A 21,613-nucleotide genomic window follows, 5' to 3' on the forward strand; every position below is an offset into this window, starting at 1 on the left:
CTCCAGCTTGTGTTGTCAAACCACTACAGATGGTCCAGAATGCAGCAGCGCGTCTGGTCTTCAATCAGCCTAAAAGGGCACATGTCACCCCCTTACTCACCCTAAAAGGGCACATGTCACCCCCTTACTCATGAGTTACACTGGCTACCCATAGCTGCCCGCATCAAATTCAAATCTTTAATCCTAGCCTACAAAATTCTCCGTGGGTCTGCTCCTGTCTACTTAGGTGCACTAATAAAGCTTATGTCGCCCCACGACCACTCCGCTCGTCTGGGGAACGTAGTTGGTGGTCCCCAGACCTTGTACAAGACAATCCAGGCTCTTTTCATGGGTCGTTCCACGTTGGTGGAACGCTCTACCAAGTGCTACAAGAACAGAGTCATCCCTGCCTATCTTCAAGAAGCTCCTGAAGACCCAGCTCTTCCGAGAGCACCTCCTGTCCTAGCACTTTCAAACATTCCATTTTAAATATTCTAATAAGGTTTTTCCCAGGACAACCACAGATTCTTTCACGATTATCTCTGGACCTGCTGCGGTGGTCCGGCCTCTTCCCTGCCCTCATCATCACCACTCACTTATCCTCAACCGTCTCCATGTGTCTCCCCCTACTCCCCCCTTCTCCCCCTCTCCCCCAGTCCCTATCTCTATCGCTCTCTCTTTTTCCCCTTCTCTACTCTCTCTCTTTAACCCCAACTGGTCAAGGCAGACGTCCATCCTCCAGGAGTCTGGGTCTGCTCCAGGTTTCTGCTGTTAAAGGGAAGTTTTTCCTTCCACTGTCACCAGTCACAAGTGTTTGCTCCTGGAGGATTCTGTTGGGTTTCTGTAAATTGACTTAGAGTCTGGTTTTGACCAACTCTATATATAAAATGTCAAGAGAGAACTTTTTTGTGATCTGGCGCTATATAAATAAAATTTGATTGATTGAGTGATTTAATTGGTTTTCCCCCCGTAAGTCGCTTTGGAAAAAAGCGTCTGCCAAATGCGTAAACATAAACACATTAATAGAGAGTGGGTTTAAGTCCAGAGGAATATTAGTGTCAGATCGACCAGATCTACTTCAAACACTGTCTGCACATGACAGTACATTCACTGTACAGGTTCTATCAGCGGAACATTTATAAATCTGTTGGGTAAATGTACAGAAACCAATATATATGTGGAAGAACACACCATCATATACAGTCAAAACATCAGCAAACCAGTTTTGGTCATTTGTTTTCCAATTAATCTGACACGTAACATTTAGCACATGTAATCTCTGAGGCTACGGAGCCCGGGAAGGGACATGAAGAGAAAAAAAACTATTGTGTTATAACGCAATAGTTTTCGCGTTATAATGCAAAAGTGTTGCGTTTAAACGCAAAAGTATTGTGTTATGACGCAATAGTTTTTGCATTAGGATCTGCATTGTGGATCGGACAGGTCATCAGGTCAGACACACCTGGACCTGCAGTCCTGTGCCCTGTGCATGTGGAGTTCACATGACCGGAACTCTGTCATTATTTGTCCGATCGGAAAAATTCCAACAGTTTCTGAAACCTGAGACTCTGTGCTTTATGGACATTCTTGAGTCAATGCGAAAATTTCACGGGCACCTGTTCTAGAAGCTGCAAAATAAGCCATTCTGTGACTGGGACGCACACAGCAGAGCGGATTCACGGAGCGAAGAACCGGAGCGCATAACGGAGTGGAGAACGGATTAGATCTAGTTTTGGAAAATGTAGGCAAGACGGATATCCACAGTTCCATGACCCCCCTGGAGGTTTACGGATAGATTTGTGACCGAAGGAGCGACTGATGGAGCAACATCTGAAGAAGAAAGGTAAAGTTCACCCAGTTCCATTTAGTGGATTTTCTACATGACTGAAGCACTGTCTGCTTTTTCTGTGGAGTTTTTACTTGTTTTTCTTATTGTTTGTGTAAATTGACGCTTATACTGCATGGTGGTTTTATGGAATAAAGTACGAACCGTGTAGAATCTGTGTTAGTTTGGAGTATGTTGGACTTTCTGTGCGTAAAAGTGCGCGTGCGCTGATGTTCGGTGACTTTTTTTCTTCAATAGTACAATTTGACCTTGTTTTGTTTGTCTAATACATTGTTCTGTGTGTGTTAGTTTTCCATGTGTCCACCGGTAGTTACATTCAAGGATGAAGAGGGAGAAGCCTCGGTGATGAACAAAGGCTCTGGTGATGAGAGCAGAGACTGAAGACAGTCCACACACAGATGAAGGACGGAGGAAGAGCCTGATGATGAGTTCAAAGACCACAGACAGTGAACACATCCACAGGAGGACGGACTGTTGGTGTGAACAGACTGTTTTCCATGTTCAGACTGGGCCATAGGAGCACTGCCTGGATCAGAGCTGTGAACTGACACAACTGTTTCTGCAGAACCACGAACATGAAGGAACTCTGCAGACACAGAACGGACAAATGCCCTGTGTGTGTGTGTGTGTGTGTGTGTGTGTGTGTGTGTGTGTGTGTGTGTGTGTGTGTGTGTAAAACACCTGTAGACTTTGGATTTTTACCCTTTTTTTGCTCAATAAAAGGCAAATACTCACACAGTTTGTTTTAAATACGTTTTATACTTTCAAAGTTCATATTTAACTTTCAATTCTTGTATCCATGTGTAATTTCAGTGTTTTTCTGTTAAGACTTCAAAAAAAAATTTCCGTTTTGTGTTTTTCGTCATTTTAAATTGTTATTACAGTATTAAAACAAACAGTGACTGCTATATTGAACGTTCAAACTGGTCTGCAAAAATTAACAAAACTACTCAAAGCATATTTTCTGACCTTTTAATGATCAAAATAAGAAAACCAGTCCAGGTGGACCATCTGAGGCTCAGGAGTAGAAAGGACTTGAATCCAATGCGCACATCCTCCTTCTCATGCGCAGATCATTCATACTCTGCACATCCACCTGTTTCCATGAAGCTGCACACAGACGTGAAGCTGGGCAAATAGGAATTTCATTCAGAAACCGCTGGAATTTTTCCGAGCGGACAAATAATTTAAGAGTTACGTCATACTACACAGGACGGGGCGTGTCAGACCTGGCACGGTCGGACCGAACTGGACCACAACGGATTATGTACGGACCTCAAGCAAGAGAGAGCACATATGATTGCGTTATAACGCAAAACTATAGTTTTTGCGTTATAACGCAATACTTTTTATTTTTTGCATGTCCGATCCCGGGCTCCGTAAGAGACAGATCCAGAGATTAAAAAAAAAAAAAAAAAAAAAAAAAAAAAAGAGAGAGAGAGAGAGAGAGAGAGAGAGAGAGAGAGAGAGAGAGAGAGAGAGAGAGATCCAGATGTTAAAAAAAGAGAGATCCAGAGGTTAAAATTTTTTTTTAAAAAAATCCAGAGGCAAAAAAAAAAGAGAGATCCAGAGGTAAAAAAAAAAATATATATATATATCCAGAGGCAAAAAAAAGAGAGAGATCCAGAGGTATGCATGTTGCTTACTGCTGGACCATCAGTAGTTTTATTCAGTCGTTCATTGTCTTACAGTCTGTGTCATAGATATTTGATGTCCTCTTCATGGCTGATTTTGGAAGGGGGAGCAGTTTTCAGCAGGGAGTAGAATTCGGCACAACAGGTGGCACGCAAATGCTAGTAAGAGCAGAGGATCCCCTGAAGTACTGGGTGGTGTTGGGCAGAATTCTACTCCTTGCCGAAAACTGCATCACACAGCAGCTGCCGAACCCCCCCCCCCCGCCTCCTAAATCAGCCATGAAGAGGACAAAGTGCACCAAATTCACCCTTTCACACCAGAACAGCTCCAAATGTGAGCTGCTAAAGTCATTTCACTCCTGTAGCTTCGCAAGCTTATTGTAATGGGGGATGCAGTTTTCAGCAATATCTGCTGCCGAATTCTGCTCCGTGCCGAAAACTGCATCCCCAGCCACAGGTGATGTAGTTTTCAGCAATATCTGCTTTTATTGTTATATATTTTGTGTGTTATGTATCTAAGATTTAACTTTAGAAAGTTTCATATACCGTACACATTCTTTAATATTAACCAGATTAAAAAACAACAACAACAACAACAACAACAAAAACAGAACTGCAATATCTTACAATATTATTCATTACTTAATTGCTACAGAGCTATGATGGTGTTAAGAGGTTGAATAATTCACAATTAATTTCATACCCTACAGTCAGAAAGGAGAAAAAGCTGTGACAGGGTGAATTCGGTGCACATTGTCCTCTTCATGGCTGATTTAAGAAGGGGGAGCAGTTTTCGGCAGGGAGTAGAATTCAGCACAACACCTGTGCATCCCAGCATCATCTGTTCCCTGCGAAAGGATTTTTTCCAAAGCTGGGGAGCCAGAAGAGGAGCAGACTGAAGCCCGCCACAGTGGAAAAAGTTCTATTTCTAAATAAAAACCTGTGAAGACAAATAACTTGTCTGCTTCTGTGAATAATCATTCCAAATCGACCATCCAGATCCCCAAATGACAAACCATTATCTTTAAGGTTTTCCTTATAAACACTGGAATAAAACACTTAGCAAAAAAACAAAACAAAACAAAACAATCTTTCTGAGTTCACACACCATGATCATTTGCAAAGTAGGAAGGATCTCTTATCCTGTTATGGCCTTTTAGTACAGTTTTTAACTAAAGCTGAACACTTTAAATAAACTCTTAACCAACATTTAACCCTTCATATCATTTAGATTTATTCTTTGGGTTAATCTGAAATGTGTTTTAGAGTATGGGTGAGAGTGTCTGCATATTATTTATTTTTTTCCTTTTATTAAATATTTTAGTTGGACTTCTGTGTAATGATGATGTAATCATTATTTGGGATGAATGAACCAAACACTTGAATGACCACACAGCCTTCTCTGAACCAAGGTTATTATCATGAACGAAAACTAACGAAATGACGAAAACTAGAATTGAAAAAACATTTTCGTTAACTGAAACAAATAGAAACTATAATTAAAAGAGAAAAAAAAACAAAACTGAGACTGTATTGTGTGCTTATAAAACTAAAACATAAAAATTATGGATAAAATCCCCTTCGTTTTCGTCTTTGTCAATGTCGGATTGATACGAAATCGATTTATTTCACTAATGATAATTAAATAAAATGAGGTGGGGGGTTGGGGCTTATTCTACAAATTATATTCTTCATTAATTGATAGAAGCTTCAGTGCAGGTTTACTCTTCATGTGATTCAGAGTTTTCGTATAGAGCAGAAACTCATGATGGAAACTGGAAAATGTGGGTTTCATCTTCAAATGTTTACATTTGTGTTTGTACAATTGTCCCAGAATGATATTATTTAGTAAAAAGCTGTCTTTGACATTGTCCAGTACATGTCCATAAGTAATGTCCATCATGGAAAATTCCTCAAAAAGGCAAATGTTCATGTGAAGCCAGTCATAAATGTCCAGTGAAAACGCTTCCACATACATACGATGGAAAAATAAATGAATTGTGTTTCAGTCTCATTACAGAAAACACAGTTATTTGTCTCAAAACCAAATCATTGTTTTATCGTATCATTGGAGGGATAGACTCCACTCAGAATTTTAAAATGAATTTCTTTGGGTTTTGGGTTTAAAGGAAACTTTAAATATTGGGTTCACAAAATTCGTATAGATTTATGTGTATAAACTTGAGAAATAGAGTTTCTGTAGGACAGGATGGGATTTGAATTGTAGTTGAGGATTACTGGTCTTTTAAAATTGGGCGACACGGTGGTGCAGTGGTTAGCACTGGTGCCTCACAGACAGAAGGTCCTGGGTTTGATTCCAACACCAGTCCATGGGGGTGGGACCTTTCTGTGTGGAGTTTACATGTTCTCCTCGTGTCTGTCCGGGTACTCTGGCTCCTCCCACCATCCAAACACATGCACTAATAGGTTAATTGGTTAATCTAAATTGCCCATAGGTGTGAATGTGAGAGTGATTGTCTCTGTATGTTCAGTCCTGAGATGAACTGGTGACATGTCCAGGGTGAACCTCGCCTTCGCCCCTATGTAGCTGGGATAGACTCCAAGAGACCCCCATGACCCTAGTGAGGATAAAGCAGGTTCAGAAAATGAATGATCAAAATTAATCCACAGCTGATTGGAATCATTTGACAGCACTAATAAATAAATAAATAAATAAATAAATAAATAAATAAATAAATAATGTGTGTGTGTGTGCAGACAGCCAGCCTCATCATAAACATACGATTGTTTTTTCTACAAATAAAAAAAGAGCCAGATTCAGGTAAGATTCTAACATCAACTTGTGTAACCTAATTTTCCACAGCAACCAAATATTCTATTACAATGTTGTAAGTTGGATAAATGTACCAGTTTATATTTCTTATTAGATAGAAAACACTGTAATGGCACTAGTACAAGGGCTGAACCCAAATGCAAGACCAGAACACAGATGACCAGTTGAGAGTGTTTATTAAACACAAGTACAGTAGGAAAAACAGAACAGAATGGTTAACACGTCTGTGAAGGCGTGTGAATCGGGACTCGTCGTCCGGGCTGTGAGCGGGGAATGCGGGCAGTCAGCACGGCCGAGCCGGAGGACTCCCGACAGCACCCCGACTAGGACAGAGCAAAGGACAGTCAGAACACAAGCCAGGTCACACACAGGAGGGCAGATAAGGAGGCAACGGGACATGTGGACAAGGCTACTCCCGGTCAGAGTCCAGGCGACGGTCAGAACACAGGGTAACACGTTGGAGGCTGAGCTATTCAGGGAACAGGCAGAACCAGGAGTCGGATGAACGAACCAGGTCAGAACCAAACCAGCAGGCAGACGAAGAACAGGGAGAATCGGTGGTCGGGGTCAAAACGGGCAAACAGACTAACAGGATCTAAAAACACTGGTAAGTGAGCACACAAGTGTAGAACACAAACTGGCAAAGACACAGGGTTTAAATACACAAGAGGGAGGAAGACAACTGGACACAGGTGGAGATAATGAGGGAGGAGTCAGGTGATCAGCACAGGTGGAACAATCAGGGAAGGGAAGTAAAGACACCAGACATGACACATGAGGGAAACTTAACGAAATAAAACAGGAAATGACAGACAACATAAAAGAGACAAATCCAGTCTGGAAGCAGACATGACAAACACATTGTTTGTTATTTGCCTTTTGGTTAAATCACAAAGAGAGAGAGGAGAGCAGAAAGACACTGAACATATACACTGGTCTACTTTTTTTTTTTTTTTTAACAAATCATCTGCCTCAGAGATTACATGTGCTAAATGTTACGTATCAGATTAATTGGAAAACAAATGACCAAAACTGGTTTGCTGATGTTTTGACTGTATATGATGGTGTGTTCTTCCACATATATATTGGTTTCTGTACATTTACCCAACAGATTTATAAATGTTCCACTGATAGAACCTGTACAGTGAATGTACTGTCATGTGCAGACAGTGTTTGAAGTAGATCTGGTCGATCTGACACTAATATTCCTCTGGACTTAAACCCACTCTCTATTAATAAAGTTGAAGGATTAAAAAACAAGAAGAAAAACATTCATGGCATAAATTCTTTTACAACCAAAACAGGAAGAGGAGCAAAGGGCATAGGAGGGATAAAAACAAAACAAACAAAAAAACAATTTCATAACTGAAAAAGTTTTTTTTTTTAATCCTTCAACTTCATTGAACAAAATCTGGACATACATTCTGAAGAATTACAGAAAACACTTATTTTCCAGACTGAGCATCGATATCAACCTTATACTGAACAGTAAGGCTTTTTTTCAGTCATTATTTTTCAATAATGTTAAAAAGGTTGCAGCCATTTTTCTTTTTTTAGGAGATTCAGGGATTTTAAGAAATAAAGAAACTCAATATGAAAATCTGGGTTTTGTTTTTAAATACCTACATTTGTGTACATGGAACTGAGCAAGAATGAGAATGTTGTTCATCAGAATGTTCTTCTCCTAATTGTCCGGGATCGGTCCGAATATGAGGTTTTCACAAGAGAAGGGTTCCAGGTGAATTTCTGTACGAAGCCAGCCATGCAGATCAAACCACAGTTTCAGAAAATTTACAGCAAAAAGATAAATGATCAGAAGTCTCAGTATCATTACTAAACACACACTGGTTATTTTCAGAACCAAATGGCTGATGCAACAGTTCCCACTCTACTGTGGCGTCCTGCGGCAGGTCAGGGGTCGTGCAGATGGTGCGGCAGGCCCCACATTCTCCTCTTCTTCTCCTCCTCCTCTTGATCTGGGAGGAAACATGACAACATGGGACCATTTTTTATCATCAAATCTTCTATATGAAGGAAAATCAGCCTCTTTAAAAGGAAAAGATTGAATAATTGCTCAACTTAAGTAATTTGACCAAGAACAGCAGAGAAGGCTGATTAGATGACTACACTCAGAAATCCATGGTTGTCTAAATTGGCTGTAGGACACACAATGCCACTGTCCTGGTGGGGAAGGAGGCTGAGTTGTGGCAGATGGTTGAGAGGTACAGACTAGACTGGGGCTCTGGAACCGATCTCCTCAAGACTGGTGGCACTAGGGCTGCTCGATTATAGAAAAAAAACAATAATCACGATTATTTGTTAACCTTAAGGTTGTTGTTTTTTTTTTTTCTTGCAAAACAATGTAAAATATACTCTTTAAACATAAATAAAGCTTTTAAACACTAAAAAAAAGTATGTTCACTTTGGTACGAAACCAAAAAAACCTCTGAATGCAGTTCAGTATACTGTAAATTCAAGTATGTTTCCTTTTGTAAACAAATAGTGCACTGGAATTAAACTGCTACAGACTTGCTATCATATCTCTATCTGTTTCTCTGCTCTTTTTTTCTCTCTCTGGCCCTTTCATTCTGACACACCTCCTCATCAGCCTCATTCCCCTCACCTGTGAGCGCAAGCTGCAGCTCATTAGGTGAGGGGGTATATATTCACTGTTCTGATCTGTGTTTCTCTGCCAGATAGTCTTCTACCCTGTGTGAAACATTCCAGCGTTGTTCCTGTCTGAGTATCCGTGCTTGACCCTGTTCGTCCCTGACCTGCTCTGCCGACCCGTCGCCTGATCCCCTGTCTGACCCGTCTGCCTGGTTCTGCCTCTTCGTCCGTTCCCTGGTACTCGACCTGCCCTTCGTCCTAGACCATGTCTCTCCGTCCGCCACCTGGTATCGACCTGTTTCCGTCTCTGACCACGTCTTCAGTCACTGCTCCTCTGGATTCTACTGTCTCTCCTGTTTCTGGATTTTCTGCCCGTCCCCGACGTCCCCCTTTGCCTTCCCCCTGTCGGCTTTCAGAGACTTTGTTTGAGACTGTGTGCTGTAATATTGAACACCTGTTGCTACAGCAAAGTTTCAGTAAAGGCTTTTCAAACTCTTACCTGTGTCAGCCTGCATTTGGGTTCCGGGTGTACATGTTACACTTGCCATAGAACTGTAGCAATTTAAAAAAAAAAAAAAAACTTGCGTAAAGTGCAGATTATAAATTCAAGTATGTTCAGTGTAGTAGCAGCTGGTGTAAAATGATGTCTTGAAGGCAAAACCTAGCGTTTGTCCGGTGTATTCACCATTTGTCTGAAGCCTGAGTTGTCACTGGTGTTAATGGAGCACATACCTGTAACCAGGTAATGGACTATGGATTCTGTTATCTTTTGGTGTCTCTCTGATGTTGAGTAGGGAGTTGCAGGATAAAGAGATTCGGAGATTGCATTGCGGATGAAGTTGTAGATGGAGTTGGGCTTTTTTTGTTTTGGTTTTTCATCAGATTATCATAAAGGTGGCGGTGGTTAAACTTTAGATGGTTAAAAAGGTTTGTTGTGTTAGCGGTCGGTGCGGACACAACTACGAAGCACTTTTAGCACGTGATGTGTTTTTGCTCTTCGTCTTCTTCATCAAACCCAAAGTGATTCCATACAACTGAATTTGACTTGCTTTTTTTGTTTACCAAGCGCTTCTGCTGTGATTCTCCGGCCATTTTTCAAGACCCCTAGGTACAACTTTCCTCGTGGGGTGGACCTGCCGGCTAGCTGGCAGCTGTAGCTTAGAGGGGGGCGGGGCGGAGCAGCTCATGGTAGCTTGCGTGCGCGTGAGTTAAAACAACTCAAAATTAATAATCGTTTTTTCTCGATTACATAATTTTTGTAATCGTTGAAGTGCAATAATCGAAATCGTAATTGAATTTCAATTAATTGCACAGCCTGAGGAGGTACTCGTTTTTTATTTATTTATTTAAATCAGTAGTTGTTCAGGGTGAGAGGTGTGGAGCAGGTGTGGGGTTCCTCCACCTGCTCTGCCCTCTGGCTCAGTGGCTTATGTTGGAGTTCACCCCATTGAATGAGAGGGCTGAGCTTCAGTTCAGGAACAGGTTGTGACTGCTGTCTGTCCCAGGTGGACCCTGCTGGCCTTCTTGGAGTCTGGTGGTGGTGTGCTGGAAGGCGCTCCCCTCAGGGACTCCACTGTTCGACTGAGAAACTTCAACATTCACATGGGCAATGACAGTGAGACCAGGAGGAGTGTGACTGGGAGGAATGGTCTGGATCTGAACCTGGGGTTTTTATTATTAGACCTCTGTACACGTCACACTTTGTCCAGAACAAACACTTTGACACAACAGTGTCATTAAGTACATGTGGCACAAGGTGTTTTGTGCAGGTCCAACGAGGAGGAAACCCCCTGGAATATGTAGGAAATGCAACATGTCAAAGCTGGACAGGAAACACCTTGGTGTTCCGATGGAAAAGCAGGGATGGATGGATTATCCAGCCTGATTAAAAATACTAAATATATATCATTAAAATCTGCACCATGAGTAACTCCACATTGTGCAGTTTGTGATTGTGGAGGTTCGACAGGGAAGGGGGAAAGAAGGGCTCAGTGTTCTAGAACTAGGAATGACCTGTGTCTACAGGACTGACCTTTGACCTTCACCACCAGTCCCTTCCTCTTCAGGATCTCCTTGTCTCTGTTGTAGACGGTGCATATGTAGACAACAGTGCCCCAGTCTGTTGGGTGTTCAGGTCAGACTGAGGTCTCCAGTTCTCAGTGGGTCTTCATTCATCTCTGTTCTGTTTCTGTATTTCTTGTCCTGTTCATTAGTTCTGTCAGAGCCGTCCTCATACACATGGACCTTCCTTTTGTGATTGTCCGTCCACTCCACTGTGACCTGACTGACGTCCTCTATATGAAATGTGGTTTTCCAGGGCAGCAGGACAGACTCCTCCCCTGAATCCACCTCCACCTGTTGGACTGAGAACAACAACCATACCATCAGACAACAGCAGAGGAAAACATCTGCCATGGATACAGTTCTAAGTGATGATCCAATCAGCAGCAGAACCAAGTACTTCTGTGTGTGTCTGAAGGTTTTTGTGTGTTTATGAATGTCATCAGGATCACAGCAGTTCCATTTCAGTCTCAGAAACTGCCCTGCTGGTATGTTATCTGTCATATGTTTGGGATGACTGCTACTAAAATGTCTTTTCAACACGTGTGTGAATAACTCCAGTTTCATTTTTATATGTGGTTCAATGCGGATAATTGATTGGATTTGCTCCATGCTGTATTCACAGGTGGTTTCCTCAGATGTTTGTGGATTTTGGGGAAATAATAAATAATAGGAGTGACTCAATGAGGGTTCAGCCAATAACCATACTCCTTTTTATGATCCAGTTTGATTTGAAAGTAACTCTCAGGATATTAAACATCAGTAAAGACAATGTCGCACAAGGAAAACGAGAGTAAAATGAGTAAAACCAGAATTAATAAAAGTGTAGCATTCCATCAAAGCCAGTTTATACAAACGTGTTGAAGAAGTGGTTTCAACAATCTGACCAGAAAAGACCAGAGGGAATGACAAGACAGACTGACACTTGTGAAGGACTTGGAGGTTTTATGTGTCCCCCTAAGAGAGGCTGAGCAGAATTCAGTTGGTTCCCTTAGTCTAGAAGTTCACCACTAGGTGGGAGTAGATATCACAAACTTCACCTTTAATGCATCAGTTTTTAACCACACTTTAAACATCATTTAATGTACAACATGAGAGAAAACATTATTTTTGAAAACAGTCACTAACGGGTATTGGGTTGGAATTCCACCTCATTTTTCACAGCACACAGTCTTATATCAGACTTTATAAAAGCATAAACCTGCTGGTGGTGGCCTTTCTCAGACCAGGTACTCTGGCTTCCTCCCACCGTCCACAGACATGTATTTTTATGGGTTAATTGGTGAGTCTAAATCAGGGGTCACCAACACGGTGCCCGCGGGCACCAGGTTGCCCGCAAGGACCATGTGAGGCGCCTGCAGGCCTGTTCTAAAAATAGAACGAGTCCAGATGTCTCCAACACATTGTTCGTGATCTACCGGTAGCTGCCAAGGGTCAATAATATAAAAACACAAAGTTGAATCGTCATTTGGCTGAACAGGTCTAAATTTCCATCCTATCAAAATTACAAGTGTCCTGCCCCCCTCCCGAGATGAAATGGTCAAGTAGCTGTCAATCAAACGTTAGTGCTGGTTTGCTGTCCGTCACTGGAGAGGGGCGGGGTCCAGGAGGAGCAGGGTGAGTCAGATGCCAGGCAGGTAGTGGGTTTAGCCCCGCAACAATGTGGGACAAGTTTAGTCAGGAGTTATTTTCACCAACAATGAGACACGGACTTCTGTTTGACTAATGTGAAAGACAAGTGTGTGTGTCTGATCTGTGGGCGGAGCCTGGCAGTTGGTAAAAGATGCAATGTGGAGTGGAATTTCACCAAAGTTCACAGCAACTTTTCTGGAGATTCTCCAGTGGGAATCAGCCTCCGTACAGAGAAGGAAAAAGAGCTGAAAACTAAACCCCAAAAACAACAGTCCATGTTCACTAAACTGACCAAGACCAGCTTCAACAGAGGCATCAGTGAAGTGGTTCACATTCTGCACAAGCACAAACATATGTGTTCTATGTGCGCATGCGCTCATACAGCTGCAGTCGGACCTGAACAGGTGCCTCTGTGTTTGACTCCAATGTGATGACTGTAGAAGTGACAGGAGGATGGTGGATTTATGTGCACAAAGTTGTTCTGTTTTTAACTGATATGTTTTGACAGCATATGTGAATTTAGAAAAGGTCAAATCCTTCAGAAATACAGCAGCACATGCTGGTGAAGTTTTATTGTGTGAGTGACAACGTTCCGCTTCACAATTTCAAAGTATTAAAAATGCACATACAGGTGTGTAGTATTTGTTTTTAATAATTCTATAAAATATGCAGGATTGTCCCACTTCATATTTGACGTAGTATGCAAATATTTAGGCATACAGCACGCAAATGCTTGTAGTTGTTTTTTTCTAGTTTTGATTTTCCTAATAAAAGTAAAATAATACTTTCATATTAAGACTTTTTAAGTATGGTGAATGTTAAAACAAAGAAATATTAATAAATAAAATAATAAATGAAGAACACAATGTTATAAATGTATTATTCAAAATATGCGTATGTATGAAATTAGCTGTGTAAATAAATGTTTCCAAATTAGAGTAGCCCTCCGGCAACTTCATTATGTAAATGTAGCTCACAGAAGAGAAAAGGTTGGAGACCCCTGGTCTAAATCAAAAGAATGTGAGAGTGAATGGTTGTCGGTCTCTACATGTTAGCGGTGACCTAGACAAATATTCCGAGTAAACCATGCATTTCCTTGTTGGTAGTCAGGATAGGCCCTGGCATCCCTGCAACCCTCCAGAGGATTCAACAGTTTGGAAAATGAAGGAATATTTCTGTGGTTGTGTCAAAGTACTGCAGAAACAAACCCATCAGTTGATGCTATCATCCTGATCTATATAGTGTTAATGTGAGACTTAATGTAAATATTTTACAAATTATATTTTACTTTGGAATGTCAGGAAAATTAATAAGTACATTTTCAGAGTTTGAAAGAGCAATTTATGGCATTTTAATCCTAATGAATGCTGCAGTGTTTTTGGTTTCCCTTCAGCACACTGACCTGTATGTAGAGGACTGAGCCACGTCTAGAATACTGACTCTAAGAAGGGCTCAGTATTCTAGAACTAGGAATGACCTGTGTCTACAGGACTGACCTTTGACCTTCAGATACACTTGTTTCCTCTTCAGGATCTCCTTGTCTCTGTTGTAGACGGTGCATGTGTAGACGACAGTGCCCCAGTCTCTGGGGTGTTTCAGGGTCAGACTGAGGTCTCCAGTTCTCAGTGGGTCTTCATTCATCTCTGTTCTGTTTCTGTATTCATCGTCCTGTTCATTAGTTCTGTCAGAGCCGTCCTCATACACATGGACTGTCCTGTTTTTATAGGCTGTCCACTCCACTGTGACCTGACTGACGTCCTCTATATGAAATGTGGTTTTCCAGGGCAGCAGGACAGACTCCTCCCTGAATCCACCTCCACCTGTTGGACTGAGAACAACACCCATACCATCAGACAACAGCAGAGGAAAACATCTGCCATGGATACAGTTCTAAGTGATGATCCAATCAGCAGCAGAACCAGGTACTTCTGTGTGTGTCTGAAGGTTTTTGTGTGTTTACGAATGTCATCAGGATCACAGCAGTTCCATTTCAGTCTCAGAAACTGCCCTGCTGGTATGTTATCTGTCATATGTTTGGGATGACTGCTACTAAAATGTCTTTTCAACACATGTGTGAATAACTCCAGTTTCATTTTTATATGTGGTTCAATGCGGATAATTGATTGGATTTGCTCCATGCTGTATTCACAGGTGGTTTCCTCAGATGTTTGTGGATTTTGGGGAAATAATAAATAATAGGAGTGACTCAATGAGGGTTCAGCCAATAACCATACTCCTTTTTATGATCCAGTTTGATTTGAAAGTAACTCTCAGGATATTAAACATCAGTAAAGACAATGTCACACAAGGAAACTTCAACCAACAAACCACAGAGTAAAACCAGAATTAATAAAAGTGTGGCATTCCATCAAAGCCAGTTTATACAAACGTGTTGAAGAAGTGGTTTCAACAATCTGAACAGAAAAGACCAGAGGGAATGACAAGACAGACTGACACTTGGGAAGGACTTGGAGGTTTTTTGTGTCCCCCTAAGAGAGGCTGAGCAGAATTCAGTTGGTTCTCTTAGTCTAGAAGTTCACCACTAGGTGGGAGTAAATATCACAAACTTCACCTTTAATGCATCAGTTTTTAACCACACTTTAAACATCATTTAATGTACAACATGAGAGAAAACATTATTTTTGAAAACAGTCACTAATGGGTATTGGGTTGGAATTCCACCTCATTTTTCACAGCACACAGTCTTATATCAGACTTTATAAAAGCATAAACCTGCTGGTGGTGGCCTTTCTCAGACCAGGTACTCTGGCTTCCTCCCACCGTCCACAGACATGTATTTTTATGGGTTAATTGGTGAGTCTAAATCAAAACAATGTGAGAGTGAATGATTGTCGGTCTCCACATGTTAGCGATGACCTAGACCACAGGTGTCAAACATGCGGCCTGGGGCCAAATCTGGGCCCTTTGGATGAATGTGTGAATGCAAAATTCCACTAAGATATTAACAATCCTTTAGTTCACGTTCCACGTTCAGACCAATATGATCTAAAGTGGGTCGGATCACTGAAATATGACGGCAATAACCTATAAATACTCATACTCCAATTTTTTCTCTACATAAATGTAATATTTTCATGTATTTACACTAAAACAAAGTATAATTTTGCAAAAAACTGAATAACCTGAACAAATATGAACAACCTGAAATGTCTTAAGAGAAGTGAGTACAATTTTAATAATATTCTGTCTGTAAATAATAAACTGAAGCATAATATTGTTAAAATTGCACATATTTATTCAGTTTGTTCAGGTTATTCACATGGTTTTGAAGGGTAGTTTGTAGATGTAAACATTTTCATAATGTAATCTCACTTTTTTCACACTAACACATCGAGGAAAGTTTGAAGTTGACATTATTAATATATTATTGTGTTATTATTTTACTGGTCCGGCCCACTTCAAATCAAATTTAGCGAAATGTGGCCCCTGAACTAAAATGAGTTTGAGACCTCTGACCTAGACAAATATTCCGAGTAAACCATGCATTTCCTTGTTGGTAGTCAGGATAGGCCCTGGCATCCCTGCAACCCTCCAGAGGATTCAACAGTTTGGAAAATGAAGGAATATTTCTGTTGCTGTCAAAGTACTGCAGAAACAAACCCATAGCTGATGCTATCCCTGATCTATAGTGTTAATGTGAGACTGTTATGACCCTGGGGTCATAATTTGTTTATTTATATGTATGTGTTTTCTGTTTAGTGTGTGTGTTCTCCCCCCGTCCTGTAGGTGTGCTGCGCCCTTTTGTGTCTGTTTGTGTTGCAGGTGCTGATTGGTGGAGGGTGATTGCCCGGCCCCTTTAAAAATGGCTCAGGAGTTTCCGTCCGTGCTCTCTTGCCTCCTGCCAGCTTCCAACCCTGTGTTCGTGTGTGACCGTCAGTCTTCGTGTGCTTGTGTAAAATTCGATTGCTTGTAGTTGTAAATAGTTGTATATAGTTTTTGGTTGTAAATTGAACCTTTTTCAGGTAGGGGAGGTCGGCTCTTTTGTTTTCCCGTTTCTTCTCCTGTTTTTGGGTAGGTAGTTAGGTAAGTTTTCTGTATTTATTTCTTGCATTTATTTTGGATTATGGTAAGTTAGTTTGAATGTAAAAGAAGATATTTTGTTGTTGTTTTAGCTGCTCCATCCCCTAACCCTTCCTTAGTGTTGAGCAAAATATTGAAAATAAATATTGTGAATTTTAGTTTGTGACTGACGTGTGTGCTTGGGAGCTGGGAGGGGACAAATTGAGCACATTATGTTCGCCCTGGTGAACCCCTAGGCCGGGGCATGACAGAGACTTTGTGTAATAATAACTATTTGTATAGCACCTTTAAAAACAAAGTTTACAAAGTACTTTGACAGAGGGCACAACAGCGGGATACAAGAAGCAAGTAAAAACACTAAAACAGAAGCAACACAATAAGAGAGATGTGTGAAACAAGTCAATAATCAAACAGGATAAAAATCAAACTTAAAAAATTAAAATTAAAAATTAAAAAGTTAAAAAGGAACAGACATCACATAAAAAGCAAGTCTATAAAAATGTGTTTTAAGAAGTGATTTTAAAGATGTCACTGATTCCTCAGCCTTATCTCCTGGGGCAGGCTGTTCCAAAGTTGAGGGGCCCTGATGGAAAAGGTGCGGTCACCCTTAGATTTAAGCATCGACTTCGGAACAGCCAGGAGCCCCTCTGCCCCCCCCCCCCCCCCCCCCCCCGAGGATCTAAGGCTGTGTACTGACTCGTAGTCAACTAACATCTCATCTATATAGCTAGGGGCCAGACCCATTTGGGCTTTAATCAGTAAAATCTTAAAATCAATTCTAAAACACACAGGAGCCAATGGAGGGATGCCAAGATAGGGCTGATGTGATGTCGTCTGTTCAAACCAGTCAGAAGCTAGCTGCTGCGTTCTGGACCAGTTGGAGGCGGGACAATGATTTTCAGCTGATGCCGGGCAGAAGTGAGTTACAGTAATCGAGTCTGGTGAATATGAATATGTTTCCAGGTCGGAGTGTGGGACAAGGTTATAATAGTTTTGGATTTTAATTATCGTTTAGTTTTATTTAGTTTTGAATTTTTTTCTCTAATTCAGTTAGTTTTAATTAGTTTTTAGAGCATGTTTGCTAGTTTTTCTTAGTTAACGTTTTTTTCTGAATGCTTAGTTTTAGTTTAGTTTAGTTTTAGTATTAGTTTTAGTTATTTCATACATTTTATCTTCCTCGCCATTCTATTCAGAGAAATTAGTGAGGCGCGGATCAGTGGGTTACCCTGGACACTTTATTTGGGGGTCGGGTTTAGGGATGTAACGATAACCGGTATAATGATAAACTGCGGTAAAATTTCCGACGGTTAGTATTAGCGTTTAGATTCTAATTATTATGATAACCGTGTTCGATTACCGCACCTAGAAAACTCACGGTACTGTTCACTTCCTGAAGAAGCAGCGGCACTCCAGGCGTGTGTGCGCAGTTTGGAATGTTTGGTCTCTGAAAACATGGTGGAAGGCACCTGCACGGACCCGGTCCGTCTGACTGCGGGTCGATCCGAACAAGCACGCGCACGGACTCGGTCCATCCTCGCAAGCCAGCGCACAGACCTGGTCCTCGCTAGTGTTAACCCCTTCCCAGCCCCAACATTGAAACCGTCTGAATATAGATACTGAGGACAAACTCCTGTCAGTTCAAATGAGCCCAAATGAGTGAACTTCAACTGTACAGACACATGATGTGTGTGAAAACCAAAGGAGAGGAGGCTTTATGAACTGAAGGAACTTCAACAGGAAATCCACTGACTGACCTCCAGAGGAACTGGACCATATGACACTGACCAGGACTGAACCACTGACCAGTCTGGATCAGATCAGCCTAACATGTTTTAAATCCTCATTCTTTCAGAATATTTACATTTGCTCATTAAATAGTTCAGGAAAATCTGATTGAGTTTCCCTTTCTGCTTGTGTACACAATAGTGTGAGGGCTGCTCGATTATAGGAAAAAAAAATAATCACGATTATTTTAGCAATAATTGAAATCACGATTATTAAAAACGATTATTTGTTAACCTTAAAGTTGTTTATTTTTTTCTTGCAAAACAATGTAAAAATATACTCTTTAAACATAAATAAGCTTTTAACCACTAAAACAAAGTATGTTCACTTTTGTACGAAACAAAAAAATCTTTGAATGCAAATAAGTGTACTGTAAATTCAAGTATGTTTCCTTTTGTAAATAAATAGTGCACTGTAATTAAACTGCTATAGACTTGCCATAGAACTGTAGCAATAAAAAAAAAAAAAACTCACATAAAGTGCAAATTATAAATTCAAGTATGTTCAATGTAGTATGAAACAGTAAATTCAGTGGCGTGCCGTGAGGTTTCAGTTCAGGCCTTCTGTATACATCAGCCATGTAGAATATGCACGTTAGGGTTATACGGGTTAGGGTTAGGTTAATACGGGAGTTGCAGCGTAAAGAGATTCGGAGACTGAAGATTGCATTGCAGGCGAAGTTGTTTTTATGTGTTTTAGTTTTTCATAAGATTACGATAAAGGTGGCGGTGGTTAAACTTTAGATGGTTTAAAGGTTTGTTGTGTTAGCGGTCGGTGCAGACACAACTACGAAACACTTTTTGCACGTGATGTGTTTTTGCTCTTCGTCTTCTTCATCAAACCCAAAGTGATTCCATACAATTGAATTTGACTTGCCTTTTTTGTTTACCAAGCACTTCTGCTGTGATTCTCTTGCCGTTTTTCCAGGTCGCTAGGTCCAACTTTCCTCTTGGGGTGGACCTGCCGGCTAGCAGGCAGCAGTAGCTTAGAGGGGGGCGGGGCAGAGCAGCTCATGGTAGCTTGCGTGCGCGTGAATTAAAACAACTCAAAATTAATAATCGTTTTTTCTCGATTACATAATTTTTGTAATCGTTGCGTGTAATAATCAAAATTGTAATCGAATTTCGATTAATTGCACAGCCCTAGTGTGTATGTGTGACACTGGGAATGATTTGATCTGGAAAATGTTCAAACAAACTCCATTCTGACCTGTCCAACTACTTTTTTTCACATTCAAAAACACCTCAGGAATCAATAGGAGAATTGATAAGGAATTGGATTGATAAGCAGAACTGATAACGGTATTGATATTGATCAGATCCTCTCAGTTCCACCCCTGGTGCAGATATCTCTTGTGTCCATAAGGTGCCAACTTAAATCACATTTGTATGTTTGTTGTTTACATGTTATTACTTGAATGTTTCTGCAACAGAAAGTACATTGTGCATGTTACTTTATTAGTTTTTTTCAAAATACAACTTGGTTATATTATTTCGGTGTGTGTATCAGTACTTTTTGAACGTTTTGAGCACAATTTCTACAATACTGCGATAATAATGATAACCGTGATAATTTTGGTCACAATAACCGTGATATGAAATTTTCATATCGTTACATCCCTAGTCGGGTTAGGGCGGCTCATTGACTGAGCAGAGACACGAACACATGTACAGTACGATGTATAAATTCCCTATAGCAGAGCAGGTTGGGGGTGGGGGGGGATCCACATACAACGTCACTTACATGAAAACAATGTGAAGATGTGTAAAGCGTGAGAGGAGATGCACAAAGCAGCCAGCAGTAAACCAGATAGAATCATATATAAACCAGCTAACCAACAGTAAACCAAATAGAAACATATATAAACCACTTATAAACATATATAACCCAGTTCAGCAGCAGTAACCCACACACCTTAGCAGATATCTCATATCTTAATCATCTGCAGTTCCATTATTAGCCAACTTTGCTTCATTTCAGTTCAGCTAACTGTAGCTTGTAACATCAAATGTTTTTTAACATTATAAAAGGTTCCATCCCTCTGTAATTGGATTAGTTTTCATCCTCCTCTTTTCTCCTCTTCTAAACTGTGCAGTTAAGGCCTTGGAAGGCCTTTTCATGGTGAGAAACTCTCCAGTCTTTACCTGGATGCTAGTTCAACACCTGTCTGACTCTGTCATTCAGCTCCACTCTGTCTCTGTCACTCACACACACACAGTGAGCAAAAAAAAAAAAAAACACAAACAAAAACAAACAAACAAAAAAAAACCTTGGTGTTGGACAATTGGTTTGATTTTTGAAATGTTTCGTAGCTGGAAAAAACAGGACTGGATTACTTTATTTATGTGTGCTTGGAAGGAGAGGTCTGAATCAAATATTACCCCAAGATTTCTTGCAGTGGGTGTGATGTTTGAGGAGAGAGGACCACAGCTATTTTTTATGGCAGTGGTGGAATTTGGTGGACTGAACACTATAACTTCTGATATGGAGTTGTTTAATTGAAGGAAGTTCTGGGCCATTCAACGGTTTACGTCATTGAGGCAGTCAGACACAGCAGCTAGGCTTTTCGGGTCATCCGGTCTCAGGGGCAGGTATATATGTGTGTCGTCCGCGTAGCAATAGAAAGAGACATTGTGGCGTTTAAAAATCTCACCGAGTGGGAGAATATAAATAGACTAGAAGCACTCGGAGAGCGCAGACCTCCGCCAAGGCTGATCAGTGGCCCCCCCCCCCGTGGGCCCCCCCATCCCCGATCACCACCAAAAGTTAATCATTTCTTCCTTATCCCATTTCCAACAAACCCTGAAATTTCATCCAAATCTGTCCATAACTTTTGAGTTATGATGCACACTAACGGACAGACAAACAAACAGACAGACAGACAAACAAACAAACCCTGGCAAAAACATAACCTCCTTGAAGGCGGTAAAAATAAAATCGGACCTAAAACTGAACCCTGCGGTACACCACAGGCAATCTGGGATTTGGAGGATGTATGGTTGCCTACGGTGACCGTGAAGGTTCGATCTAAAAGGTAAGAATAAAACCAGCTAAGTGCATTATCTCTGATGCCAACCCAGGTTCTAAGACGTTCAATTAAAATATGATCCACAGTGTCAAAGGCGGCACTGAGATTTAAAAGAATTAAAATAGCGCTCTCTCTTCTGTCATCGGCTCAAAGAAGGTCATTGGTGACCTTGAGGAGGGCTGTTTCTGTACTGTGTAAGGTCT

General features: G+C 40.9%; 1 protein-coding gene across 3 annotated transcripts in view; it reads right to left on the reverse strand.

Moving 5' to 3' along the window:
* Nucleotides 1-7,757: 7,757 nt before the first annotated feature.
* LOC115421560 (uncharacterized) overlaps nucleotides 7,758-21,613 on the reverse strand; it is a 34,077-nt gene continuing 20,221 nt past the window's right edge. For 2 of the 3 annotated variants that reach the window (XM_030137494.1, XM_030137492.1), the window contains 2 exons: nucleotides 10,896-11,226; nucleotides 7,758-8,229 (listed from right to left, as the gene is read on the reverse strand). In XM_030137494.1, the coding sequence (XP_029993354.1) occupies nucleotides 10,994-11,226 (233 nt within the window). In that variant the 3' untranslated portion in view covers nucleotides 7,758-8,229; nucleotides 10,896-10,993. Of the gene's footprint in view, nucleotides 8,230-10,895; nucleotides 11,227-14,052; nucleotides 14,385-21,613 lie in introns of those variants that run through there. The other variant, XM_030137493.1, reaches the window with a different exon arrangement.

The sequence above is a fragment of the Sphaeramia orbicularis genome, chromosome 6 (assembly GCF_902148855.1).
Source record: "Sphaeramia orbicularis chromosome 6, fSphaOr1.1, whole genome shotgun sequence".
Taxonomy (NCBI): domain Eukaryota; kingdom Metazoa; phylum Chordata; class Actinopteri; order Kurtiformes; family Apogonidae; genus Sphaeramia; species Sphaeramia orbicularis.